Source organism: Rhinichthys klamathensis, unplaced genomic scaffold (assembly GCF_029890125.1).
Source record: "Rhinichthys klamathensis goyatoka isolate OS25496 unplaced genomic scaffold, OSU_Roscu_1.1 h1tg000513l_1, whole genome shotgun sequence".
NCBI lineage: Eukaryota > Metazoa > Chordata > Actinopteri > Cypriniformes > Leuciscidae > Rhinichthys > Rhinichthys klamathensis.
The window spans coordinates 503,983-518,079 of NW_026606993.1; the positions used below are offsets into that span (position 1 = coordinate 503,983).

The following is a 14,097-nucleotide window of genomic DNA, read 5'->3' on the forward strand; positions in this document are numbered from 1 at the left end:
ATGGTATCATTTTCAAAAACGTACACTTTGAAACCCGTTTTCAAAAGTTTGTGTATTCAGGCCCCCAAAACGCTGTTGTCGTGTAAATGAATGGCCAAAATGCATAAAAAGTTTTCCTTTTTTAGTTGAAAACGGTGTCGTGTAAACGGCCCCTCAGAAACCCCAAAAATTGTGTTTTTAATTGTGTTCCCAAAACACTGTTGTCGTGTAAATAAACGGCCAATATGCAAATTGTTTTGCAAGAAACCCCGGCAGTTCCATCGTGCGGCCCTAGGAGAGAGCTCCCTGTTGAGGAACCCTGCTTGTAGGCTAAACTTAAAGCTTGTTTTATTTTAAACTATACTTCAACTGTTTAATTAGGGAAGTCAAAGATTTCTCACCCCTTTTGTGTACAGGAAAGAAAGATATTTGGAATGTGTACGATACAGATAGATATAGAGCTCCAAATGTTTGTTTAAAATTGTACATCAAACCATTGTAACCATTGTATATGGATCCAGAAATCTGACCATTTGTCAGACATCCCCATTAAAAGAAGTTACCACATTTTCCTATACTATATAATAGGGCACATCTGTCTTGCTGTTTAGAGTGTCTAAGGCAGTTTGCACCCTATAATTAGCACACTTTCATCATATTTAACTAATGTCTCACATGTAGAATCCTCCTTATCATCCAGTATCACTAAGTTATCACTCAGCTTGAATATGCAAGGGTTTTCCATCAACAAACCAATGGCTGGGAAGACGACACAATGGCATGTGTGTGTGCACTGTGCATGCAATTCAGGGTCAATCTTTAAAAAACACGTTTTTCTAAAAAAGAGAACAGCTACACGCACTGATTCAGGTCCTCATGGTGTTTTTTTTCTTCCTTTTTTTCTCAGCTGAGTTGGTGCCATCATGAGTGGGGGAGTGAATGTGAAGAGTCTTCCACGAGCCCAGCCGGGCTCCGGCATACCTATGCACAGGACCAGACTCCCCTCCCCGAAACCTGAGCCCAAGTGCACCAGCAGTGGCCTTCCGAGACCATCCACACACATCCCTGTTAGCAACAAAAGCCCCTGCAGTAGCAGCCCTACAGCTGTCTCCACCAAAGATGTATTGAGGGACACCACCCTCAGAAACCAGCATCTGCTTCTAAGAGGCAGTCCACCTATTCAACGTTCTTCCACCAGTTCTCAAACACAGACCCAAGACTCTAGATCAGCCCATAACAGTCCACAAGTTCGACGGAAAGTGTCCCCACTTTCAAGGGGTCATCTGGATGGGTCTAAGACAGAAAGTATGCTTGACCTTCAGTCCAATGGCAACAAGAACTTCCAGAGTGGGATCTTTTGTTCTCAGACAGGACGAATGGACAATGGTAACAGATTGATCTCAGAAGAACTCAAGTGCCATGAGGAGAGGGCTGCTTCTGGAAGCAGTCAAAGCAAGACGGGTATCCCTTCGTTCAGATTTAGTAACAAAAACTTGAGGCCTGGTCCCGCAGCCACTAACGTTGATACAAGTCTTCTCAGAGTCCATAGGGAGAGAGTGTCCCTGCAGAACAGTGCCTCCAGTAGCTTCTCAGATGAGGAGATGTGCACCCCAGATGACCTCAGCCCGGAGGTCCCACAGAGATCACCGCCTGAGGCTATTGCAGTCCCTAAACACGACGCCTCTAGTGTTGAACTGCTCAAAGCCAAACAGACACCGAAGGTCAATATGGCGGCCGTGGCACCTTTCAGATACAGGTAAGTTATGAAAAATACACTGAAGGAGGGTAGCACTGCTATGATCGAAACATCAGTTTAGACCACAAAAAAAAAAAAAAAGACCAGGCTGGTTTATTCTAGTTAGTGCAGAGTTAGTATAATGTTGACCTAATTGTTCATAATGGTTTTTCTAGTAAAGCTTTATGACCAAGGAGGGCTTGCTAGTAAACCTAGTTAAGAAGTGTGATTGGGGACATCAACCCCTAATGCTCGAGACTGATATGTAAAACACAACATATGCTAGTGACAGTCAGCATCCTTGTTCACATAAACATCCTTGTTGATCCTGGAACAACATTCCAATCAACCAATCAGATGGTTAACCAGGGATGGTTACTGTTAATGTCAAGTTTAGGCTTATAGCCAGGGTTAGGTCCTTCTACATCAGTGTTATTCACCATAATTTCCCTCTGATTTCAGGGATAACTTATGGGTAGGGTTAGGTTTAGGAGTATGGATAGTGTTAGGACTTGACCCTTGGGGTGAACGTGATTTCACCAAGTACCACATGTTCTGGATCAACTTTCCAATCAACCAATCAGATTTGAGGGACAAGTTTACAGTTTGTCAAGTTTAGGCTTAGAACCAGTGTGAAGTACTTACACATCAGTGTTATTCACCTTTCATTACCCTCTGATTTTAGGGAAACGTTATGGGTAGGGTTAGGTTTAGGGGTAGGGATTGGGCAATGACTACATTTTGGGACAGGAATTTTGATCCAGGATCAACAAAATATGTTGATTCAGGACCATGTCTTACTTGTTGATCCAGGAACATGTTTTACTTGGCAAAATCATGGTGATTGTACAACAGTTTGTCACTGGGTCAGTACACTTAAAGGGGCAACTTTGTATCTTACCTACAGTATGTCTAAAATTAGTCCTTTTCCACTCGTAATCTTTCCAGTGCTGAGTCAGGCAAGAGGTTTAAGTTTCTGTCCCGCTTTCAGAGACTGTGTCGCTCTTGCTTAAAAGCTTCTCCTGCCAGCATGAACACTCTTCGAATTAAATGGACAACTTTGCATCCCTAAAATTTGCATAAATACTACCTTAGAGTAGTATTGTGTAGCCTAACACCGTGTCCTAACTACACGCGATGCGCGATAAAAGGTATCTTTTCCATGTTAATCAGAGTTTTTGTCCTAACCAGCCGCGACGGCGTCACGCAACGATTCTATTTTAGAAATGGTTTCTGTTTTTCTGTGACATTGCGCTGGAACAACAAACACAAAGTGTGGCAATGATAATCTCAGGTACTGTTTATGTGCTTTATTTAATGTTAAAAGTGTGTAATGTGACTTTGAATATCATTTAGTGCTCCCAGCTTTGTAGCTGTAAAAGCAACAATGGATAATTCACCTCAGATCTTGAAATTAAACAAATGGAAACATTCAAACTGTGAACAAACAAGTGTATTATTTGACAAAGATTATTTTAGTAACTCAGTAGCCTGTGTATTTGAATGATGTTTAAATGGTGTAATATTTGTAAATTTGATTATGTAGCCTACTTATCCATTTTCTTGCGATTGTCGTCAAGATTACTCTCTGGTGCTGTGCACTTTCCGCGAGAGCCCACCCACGTGCTGTTCTGATTGCCTGTGGGTTTTGATTGCGCATCTAGTGTGGACAGACACATTATTTGTTGCTGGAATCTTATCGCATCGTGTCTGGTTAGGAAACGGTGTTAAGGGACTACTAAGAAGGTATTCATTTTGAAGGTACCTTTGAGACTACTGCCCAAGTGACAAGGTGTTGCACCTCTAAAAGTAGAATTTGTGGGGGGGAAAAATCTGAGAATGCACTTTTAATCCTGGGCTAAGAAGTCCTGGTCATATGAACTGGAGTCAAGGCCATCATCAAGAAGGGTGCCCACTAAGGTCATCTATGCATGATTGACAGTTATTAAAGCAGTTACATTTGAGACAGAATATTGTTAACCATGTAAATTTGCAAATAAGGGCAAACCCCAGGGTTTACAAATGTACAGTCTAAAATCTTGAAACCCGACTCCTCAGTATTATTTCACTTAGATCACTCAAGATAAGTCAGGATTGCAATAGGATTACATTAACCTGTTTTTAAAAATTGATTCTGGGTTAGCTCTTGCAAGTGTGAAATGTCCAAAAGTAAAAATGATCAGGTCAAGTAAAATTCTTTTTTTTATGATGAACAATGGAAATTCCCAATCTTGCAGAAACTTAAATGAAAATTTACTATGTCCCTCTAACTAGCTAGTGTGTAAGAAATTTAATCAGCATGTCAGTTTTCGAAATTTGTCAAATTGTCTTGTTTTAACAGTTTGTACATGCACTGCATTACATGGTTTGTTATTTCTCCAGCAATTCAATTCTGCTGCTGCATGATTTGTCTTCCCTCTATCTGTCTTCACGCATGTCTGTGCCCAGCCCACTCTCTCTTTCTGTCTCTTTTGTCTCTTTCACTCTTTTTCTCCCCATTTCATCCAGTTTTGACCAATATGACAGGCCATCACTTACGCTGACAGATTAGCCTCCTTTTCCACTCGTCATCTTTCCAGCAATGAATCAGTCAAGCGGTTAAAGTTTCTGTCCCACTCTCAGAGAGTGTGTCGCTCTTGCCCTCTGTATGCCTGCTGGGAATTCTGGGGCACAGTAGATGGTTAAAAAGCTTCTCCTGCCAGCATGAACACTCAGAATTATCTGCTCTAATGAGTCGGTGCAGTGGACACCCGGTGGGCACAGGATACACCGGCATCAGGGCCACTGCCATGCTAGAGTAACTGAATATAAACCAGCCGTCACAGTGACAAAGCTGCGGTTTGAAAATAGCACTGAACATTGATTATTTTCAGATTGTTATTGCTTAAATGGTTAACAGTCAGGGAAAAATACCAATTATGCTGCGTCTGAACTTCTAGGCTGGCGTTCAGTGAAATAACACCTGCATATTTGCACATTTCCAAGGACCAGAGTTGGTTTTTGGTTATTAGGCACTGTGTCTAATTGTCTTATTTTTTTTATTTTTTTATAAAGGCGGCAGATTGAGGAAGACATATCTCTGGATGACTTGAGCGACTGTTCCTCTGACTCAATAGAAGTCTGCTGTGATGACCTCAATACTGGTGAGTTGTTTGCACTCTCCTTTGTTTATTATATTTTGCATAGGCTTTAATATTAATCAAAATGACCAACAGTCTTTTTAGTTTACGTTCACATCACAAAGCCAAAGTGATCTGGATCTGTTTAAATCCATTTTTATATAGGATTTTTTGGTGACTTTTTAAATATGACCAATATGAGATGCTCCTAAATGGACCCAGATGCATAAAACACACTAGACTGGCATGCACCTAATTTAAAAAATTTCAATATAATGTACAATAAATGTACTATCAATGTTAGGCACCAGTCTTAACACTTGTAATTCAAAAAAAAAACTGTATACACCTGTTGCATTCCTGGGTCCATTTGGACCCGTTGGAACGTAATCTTATAAAACAGTCATAATTTGAAGGAATGTGCAAACGTTTTGAAGTTTTGAATTTTACCATGTTTTAACTGTGCTATTACTACATTTACCCCCTTTTGTTATTTAAAACATTAAGAAATGCTTGAAGAACTACAGCAAAAAGCAGTGTGATGCAAGAATATATATATACATATATATATATGTATTTTATTTTTCATTTTTGTACAGTACATATATATAAATATTTTTATGAAATGCATAAGAGCATATAATATGATAATTACTAGTATAAACTCAGTTGACTTCAATAGATTTAATTAAAGTTCTTTGAACTTATAATTAATGAAAAGCAAGTGTCACAGTTGTGACCTAATGTACATCATCATATATTTTTAAAGAATATATTTTGTGCATTTCTGTGCAATATTTTATATAGTTAAATGTGTCAATTATTTTATAATTCAGACCAAGGGTAAATCAATTGTGCAATTACGTTGAGTTTGATTGACTTTATTATATAATTATATAAATTCTGACACTTTACACATGACTTCTGAAATTTCACTTATGAATTTCTGAATGTTCACACTAAAATCACATTGCAAAAAAATAAAAGTGCTATTATAATATATTATATAATTATATAAATTCTGACATTTCACTCATGACTGTTCACACTAATCACATTGTGAAAAAAAAAGTGACATGTATTTGATTTAATTCCATGTATATAAGTTTGAAATTAACATTTCCCAGATTGGAAATTCCATGCAATTTTTGATTTTCAAACCCAAATATGTGGTGAAGGAAGATTTGAGCAACGTTCAACTGCGGTCTGAATGATTGAACTAAAGGAAAGATCAAAACATTTCCTTGGCGTTTATTGGAATCCTGAAAGTTAGCATTAAATCTGTCCTTCCTTCTACTTCGTGGCCCAATTCTCCATCTCTGAGTGCCCTTGTTGCCCGTGGCGGTGGGTGTGTGGCGCAGTGAGAGAAAGCAGGCAAAGAGAGCGATAGCTGCAGGATTTCCACTCCCTGCTAAGAGTGTGAATGCAGCGTTCACAAAGACCGTCTTCACCCCACTGCTCTAACAGACAGCCTGGCCTAGTCTGACCCGGGCCAGCTAGACCACCCCAACTGCAGACGGAGAGTTCAGCTGCACTCCACACTATTAAATATAAAGGTTACAAAAAAGCCATTTCTCAACAAGTATAACAATGATTCATGAAATTAATCTACTCTGAAGAACAATTAAAGAACCAAATGTTAACCTTAATGTTTAACTTAAGTGTCGCGCCCCCTTTTTTTGAATAAACATGAAAATGCACAATCCGAACTTAAAGGGTTGTAATTCAAGAATGCTTTGGAATATAGATGTAAGATCGGTCTTGTTTTAAAGAAGACATTTGGCAGATTTTTAGAAGTTAAATAAATTAAGAAAGTGAAACAGAAAAAAAAGTTATAGTTGAGTTTATGAAAATGTCAAATGTAAAAATGTAATTATTCATATTTTATATAAAATATATTTTTTCAAAACCTGGCGGACTCTAAATCTGCAAGAGAATCAAAGCCAAACCCCTGAACAAGTTGTGTTTCAAATTTTAGGTTGATATCTCAAAAAATGAGCTTTCAGTGAGATTTTGTTTGGGCGCAGTACCAAACTTTTTCACTAGGTCACAACCAGACTCCATTACTGCCCATATAAGGGCGCCTCCATTTCCAAATGTGTTTTGAGTGATCTGAACCATTATTTCCACAATTTTCATACAATTTATGAAGTAGGCAGTCTATTCAGAAGTAGTATGGGAAGTTTGGCATATTTTGATATGAATTCCACTTCAATAATCACATAAAAAGTACACACATGTGCGTTATAGCTCGCTGCCACATCACAAATGGTGAATCTATCAATTTTTTCTTTATATTTAAAATATTTAAAACATCTAAAAAATAATAATGCATGTTATCTTTTGAACTCTTGGCATGAAAACAAACTGAGGTTTCTACCATTCTTTCATGATTTTCATGTTCATCACTATTTCAAAGTAAAGGTCTTAACACGCCTTAGGAGTATTGATAGTTAATTGATAGCAAATTGACATTATTTTGAAAATCAATCACCAAATATGGAAACTACAGATTGTAAGCTTTAAAATGATATATAGTTTGTCAATATTAGTTTAGGTTTAGTATAGGATATTACTGTTTTAAATATCTAATGGCTAAGGTGACACTTAAGGGGTAACTAATGCCTGTGTTTTTTAGTATGCTGTAATATGTTGGTTATATTTCTAATGGAATGTGTTAACAGTGTAAACAGTGTTTATGAACCCAGAGTATTGAGCATTGAGCTATCTGAGTGTGTCATTAGTGTGTATTAGCAATGAGCAGTCTGTGCGTGCGTGAGCGAGAGAGAGCGAGAGAGAGAGAAAAAAAAGAGATGTGTGTTAGTGATGAGTGATCTGAGAGAGTAAGTGTTATGGTGAGTGGGCTCAAGGGTTTCATCAGGTTTGCGATCAGATCCGCCCCTGAGAATCGACAAAAGCTGATCTGCAGATTGAATTACAGTACACTTTTCCCATTTCAACATCTGCCGGCTTCCTTTCCCTCAGATGGTTGACACACAAACACACTCAAATGTACACTGACAATACATTACCCCTCTCTCTCTCGTACACACACACACATACACACACGGTCAAGAACTGCACTAAACGTGCTTTGATTCTTGAACTTCTTTGAAGCATTACATCTGAAGTTTGTATTGTTTTGTGCCAATGGTGTCAGTCTTATCAGAGGCCTAGATCACGTTTATTGGAGTGTCCATAGTAGCCCTCATGTTGAGATCACATGATGGACTGTGTCTTGCAGTTCGAAGGTGGTAAACACAAACTTACAGACATCTGAAACTTATTCTTGACGTATTCTTGTAGATCACACTGGTCCCCTCCACTGAAACCCAATCGGATTTTTTTCCATTGGCTTTTGGATTATCGCAGAAAACAAGGTCTGTGACCAACAAAAGTTAGATTTTTTACACGTTTTGTTCATCATGATAATCTTCACAAACTTTTCTGAAGCTTAAATACAATCGGCAGAAGTAAAGCGCTAAACGTAGGCTATAAACAATATACATTGCATGACTTCAACATCACCATCATTAGGCTTCAGCTTTTTCAGTCGTTATTTAAAAACATTTTCCCTGAAAGTTTGCGGTATAATAGTTTGCAAGTGTGTGATTATAAACTTATAAACTTAAAGTCTTATTTTGCCACTTGTTAGCAACCGCCTTTTACTTTAAAGACAAAAGCTTAAAAGCTTAAAAATATAAACATGGCCATTCATGTTCAGAATGAGCAGGCCTTGGGTTTTTCATCGATGACCTTCTAGCAGCTGATAGCATCTTACAAAATAACGTTTTTGCAAGAAAAATTTATTTTCACAATATTAGATTTTTTTTTTATCAGAGACCAATTAACCCCCCCCCCCCCCCCCCCCCCCCAATTTAATATTAATAATCATTATTTAAATTGTAGTAAACCATGCATACTGCACAATATTCAGTAAGATAGTATTATATTTCTAACATTGCCTTTTTTTTTCATTCATTAATTGATCGAACTGCCAGTATTTTAATTTTCAAGTTGTTAACTGGATGGCACTCTCTGAATTAAATATGTGACAACATTTTAGGATAATGCTGTTTTGAATGGCTAATGTTGGTTAATGCATTTTATTAATATAAATAGTTGGCAGCATTCTGTGTATAGGCCTACTCTGCATTATAAAAATACTCTGTTCTGAATATTGTCACTTTTTTTACTCATTTGAACTTTTATTGAAAATGCTAAACTAGATGCCCATTTAATTCACCTTTAACCAACAAATTAGGATGAGCTTAAGGTCGCAGTCTTAGAAGCTGATGCTGGATTTCACCTTCTGTTATATTTGCAAATGTGAACTCCATTTTTAACATTCGATTTTATTTCAGTCCATACATATGACCATATAGTCACATAGTGCCTGACCCGTCTATATGAAGTGTAATCCCTTTGTTCGGGATTTTCCTAAATCTCATGGCAGCTTTGGTAAATGCTTCGAGGATAGAAGACCAAAAGCTGGCAGATCTGGTTTTATGGCAATTAATTGGGAGAAAATCCTGATTTTAGCGTTTATGCTTGCTCATTTTTGGCAGATTGCACAGGCATCAAGGCCGAATTAATTTTTAGCATATGGCAAGGAGATGGAGGCAAAACCAAACCCACTGGCTGAAAGACAAATCGCAAATCAGCACTGGCCTCTTTTTAAAGTTGACTCTCCAGATTTGACTTCTCCAGCATGCATATTTCATCCGCTGAATTTAAGAATCAGAAGTTGAACTAGAGTGCATGTGAATTGACATTAAAAATGGCTTTACATACATAATGATGAACGTATGCCAGCTAACCCTATTAGCACGTGTTTACCCAGAAGCCTATCAGATTTGAGGAAATTATCCCTGTTGCTTGTTAATCGTTTGTTTTGGCACTCACTGTTTTAATGTACTTTATTTAGCTTGATCTTAATCCCAGTTTTGAACCTGTTTTAAAGCTTAGATTCTCGGAGAAAAGTTTAGCGCACCTCATAAACCCTGACATGGACTGTTTGTACAAACAGAGAGGAACATTAATATCTTAAAATGAAATCTCACATCATGTTGATACTAGGCATTGGAAAACAGGTGCTCTTATGAAACTTTAAAGGAAAGCCACTATAAATGCTAATTGCCTTGATGCCGACAGGGACAAGTGTAATGTGCAGTGTCAACATGGATGGTGTGCATTTGTGGCTGTGTATGCTTATGCTCAGTTTGGCATGCACACTTGTTTTAGTAAAAGCATGTGAATGTGGTTTTTGCACATGCAAAAGTCACTGCCCACAATGCAAGGGTGATTGCTATGGTTTTGATCTGGTTATTAATGTGTTGTTCACATTTTAATTTCAATTTGTTATGTGGTTGCCAGGGTGTTGCTATGCAGTTACTAAGGTGCTGCTTTGTTGCTAGGGTGTTCTGTGTATTTGCCAGAGGTGCGTTCCCCAAAAGCATCGCTAGCCAACTATTATCACAAGTTCTGTCGTTATCTGCATAGTTCATTGAGTCTGTGTTTCCCGAATATAGTTCCAACGGACATCCGCAAAACAGCATTGCAAAATTGGATGGTCTGAACCACAGCTCTCGACCTGTGGTTAGAAACATAGTTTCTTGTTTGCATGACATGTGGACTTAGTAAATCCGTATCTTCAGCAAAATAAGCAAACTGACATATATTTTATTTAGAATATATACAAATTTCATTTACGTCATTTAGTTTGTCAAGAGATTTAAAGTGTCGTTTTTGAAGAGTGCGCGTGTGTATACGTACTCTAGTACGTAAGAATGAGCCTATGATTGAATCTGGAAATGAGAATTAGTCATCAGATGCCAGTAATTGATACATTATCAAATGCTAAAAATGTATATAAAAAAATCTAGCATTAATTCGATCTCAAAACGGATTCATTTCAAGAAGTTATTACTCCACCATCTGCGTGACATCATTACCCAATGTGGTTGAACGACGAATTTGCGACAATACAACGCTATCTCACGACCTCATTTGCCTAAACCGCGTGATGGGTAGGTTTAGGGGCGGGGTCAGGGGTAGGTCATTCGTACGAATTCATTCGAATTTGGCAACTCGTAAAATATGTTAACTCGTATAAATTATATTAATTTGTACGTGTGAGGTCGTATCAATTGGTACGACTTGGTACGAATTGGCCATCTCATAAAATTCGTACGAATTGCCGTGAGATCGGGTTTGGACAATATGGTTTTGGGAAATAGTCTTTACTAGCTAAATATTATTGTATTTATTGATATTTTAAATTCAGCTATATTATATTATTTTATTTCAATTTCAATTTAAGTTTACATTTTATTATTTTTAATGCGCTTTTATCATTAGTTTTTTATGGAATCTTGTTTCCACCACAGAATAAATAAAAACAAACGCAATTGCGACACAATACTGACTTTTCTTCTCAGAATTGCGAGTTATAAAGTCAGAATTGCGTGATAAGAAGTCGCGATTATCTTTTCTATTTTTTATTATGTGATATTCTGACTTTATAACTTTAATTATTAATTATATATATACATATTATTGTTAGAAAATATATAATTTTATCTTTTAAATAGTTTTAGTCCGTGGCGGAAACAAGCTTCCATAGTTTTTAATTATTTCTAATATTTTTTTATTATTTTTTTTAGTTTTTTGTTTGCAAAGGCATCATTTGTCAATTTCGTTTAAGTTTAATTTTTTTCCATTTAATATTTATATTTTGTTCCATATTTTGTTTCACTTTCACTTATTCAATCCAGGTGTTAATACCCTTAAAAAGTCAGATAACAAGAGGTCAGCCATTCTTTTAAATAAGTCACTAGTGATCACAGTGGTCATCAGATAATAACGCTGCAGTGATACATCCTAGTCCTACGAAATGGGGCTAACCAACCATAGCAGAGACACAGATAGAGATTAAACATTAGGGCTCAGCTGCACAGACGGCGTATCGCCGTTTGCTAAAGCAAGATATACAATGCTTCAATGACAGATGTGATTAGTCATTAACTTAGTATTTACATTACTTCCATTTCATGATACCACTGTCACATGTAATCTGATTTGGTCTCGTCTTCTCTGTGTTCTGTTCCCGTTTTTGCCTGCCTGATTTGCAAATTAGTTTCCATGGTTCTTAATTAGTTAACACCTGTTCTATTTCAGTCAATCATCCCTATGTATTTAAACTCCTCCTGTGGTGAAAATCCAGCTTTTAATGTTGTTTGTATGTCTATGTGGTGTTTTTAATATGCTTTAAGACAAACCATGTGCAATTCATAAGTAAACACCATTGCTGAGTATTTTCTCCTTAAAACTGTGTTTCTAACGCCACAAAGTACCTTGTAACCAATCAGGTCATCAGGTGATCGTCAACGAGTGGATCTCTGAGCTGCTGTGAGTGAGTGGAGGCGGGGCTAATTTGCATATTCATAGAACCGCGAATAGAAAATGAGACGGGTGTAGAGTTACATTCAAGCTATTAAGACATGAAGACATATTTTTCAAGAATTTTTTTTTAGAGAATGTCATTTTGGTGATCAAAAATGAATTTTAAGGGATACAATTATTGACTACAGGGAGGCTTTAAGCCTTCAGTTTCCTGTTTTCCATTTTCTATGTTAAGTGGTTGTGTTACATTATTCTCCAGCGATCTCCTGTGTTTTAGCAAAGACTATAGAATAACACAAGGCGCGTCACTCGTATCGTTTTAAATGGGGAAAAGTGCAACGCTCAATATGGCGGAATAAGTCCCACCTTCTAAATAAGAGCCAATCGGTGATTGGTAAAGTCATCGCGTCACTGCAGCTGTCGTTAGAAACTCCGGTTCCTATAGAAACAGTCAGACGCGAGCTTCTACTGCGCATTAGCATTAGCTTGATCCAGACTGAAATATTTCGTTTTCTGTCATGATTCGAGCGTTTAGAAACAGTTGGTGTCAGATTTCGTTGGTGATTTCAAATTTAATCGTAAGTTTGGCAAACAGTTTTGGAGAATTTGATGTTTCAAAGAGATAGGAGCTGCACTTTCATGCCTGAGAGGTGTTTCAAAGATGGCCGCCGAGTGAAATGACCTGTCTTAAAGGGACTTTGGTTTTAGTTAGTGGGTTATAATAAAGGCTATTTTGTTTTCTACTCCTCTGTCGATTCCTATACCTACACCTGACAACTACTGTATAAGAGTCGCACAAGGACACGCATTAAGACATTTTTTAATAATGTGTTCGGCTCATTTCATGCCTGCTTTGTCTCTTTGGGTCAGTGCTTTGGAAAAGAAAGCCCATTGAGTGAGCAGTGCTCATTTAGGGAGCAGACATCATAGTGGCACTAATCGTAAAGTAAGAATTGCATTCTAATGCAAATGTTCTTGTAACACGTGGGCCAATCAGATAATCAGATATGACTCCATTCAAGGCCTTATTATATACTTTATAATAGAATAGAATATGATTTTTTTTGCAGCTAGCCTGAGAAAGCATGTTTTCATATCTGGAACGGGATTTTTTTTGGGCTCAGAACATTGCCTGACAGCCTGCGGGAGTGTTTTTCTTTAAGGTCATCTTGTACTTATGAATCCAGTAGAAAATTGCAGTTTATTTGAAAACTGATTAACAGTTAACACATTACACTGCTGAGTGGGACAGTAGAGAGGAATGTGCTTCCTATTTCCTATAATAACCATCTTTTATAGACATACAAATAAGTATAGTATGTGAGGGAGTAGTATGTGTAAGATACTACAGGAATTGACGCACAGCCGTACGAGAACACTTGAGTAGGTAGCCAGTGAAGTAGAGGTCATGAGTATGGCCCAGCATTAGTCTGGCTTGTAGAGAGGATTTCCTCTTAGTTCCTCTGCTCTCTGTGGCTTTGTTTGGAAACATCGGCCCTTGGACTGAGTCATACTCGGGTGTGGTGTAGTTTAACCACCAGTAATAGACCTTTTCCTTTTTAAGAAAGGTTTAACAACTGGAAAACAGTAAACAGATATGCTTGCTTTAAGCCAAAGAGATACATGTATTCAACTAAGTGTTATGTGAATTTTTGACAGAACTTTTGGCTAAAGCTGAATGCAATATGTTATCACCTTATATGCTTTCTTTGCCTTTCTTATTGCTCCCATATTTTGGGAATTTTGGGCTCTTATGGTCATGGTGATGGCAAAATTAATTTTACAAAATAATTCTCTAAAAGTTCTAGTGCATTCTTGTTCTGGAAAGTTGTTTAGGTAGCAGTGTCTTAATTATCCCTA

The 14,097-nt window shown here is 37.4% G+C and overlaps 1 protein-coding gene across 1 annotated transcript in view; it reads left to right on the plus strand.

Annotated features, from left to right (window-relative positions):
• Positions 1–889: 889 nt before the first annotated feature.
• LOC130072930 (neuron navigator 2) overlaps positions 890–14,097 on the plus strand; it is a gene marked incomplete at its 3' end in the record, with an annotated part of 36,062 nt that continues 22,854 nt past the window's right edge. Inside the window, exons 1-2 of the mRNA XM_056238254.1 lie at positions 890–1,735; positions 4,769–4,857. Coding sequence (XP_056094229.1) covers positions 903–1,735; positions 4,769–4,857 — 922 coding nt within the window. The remainder of the gene's footprint in view (positions 1,736–4,768; positions 4,858–14,097) is intronic.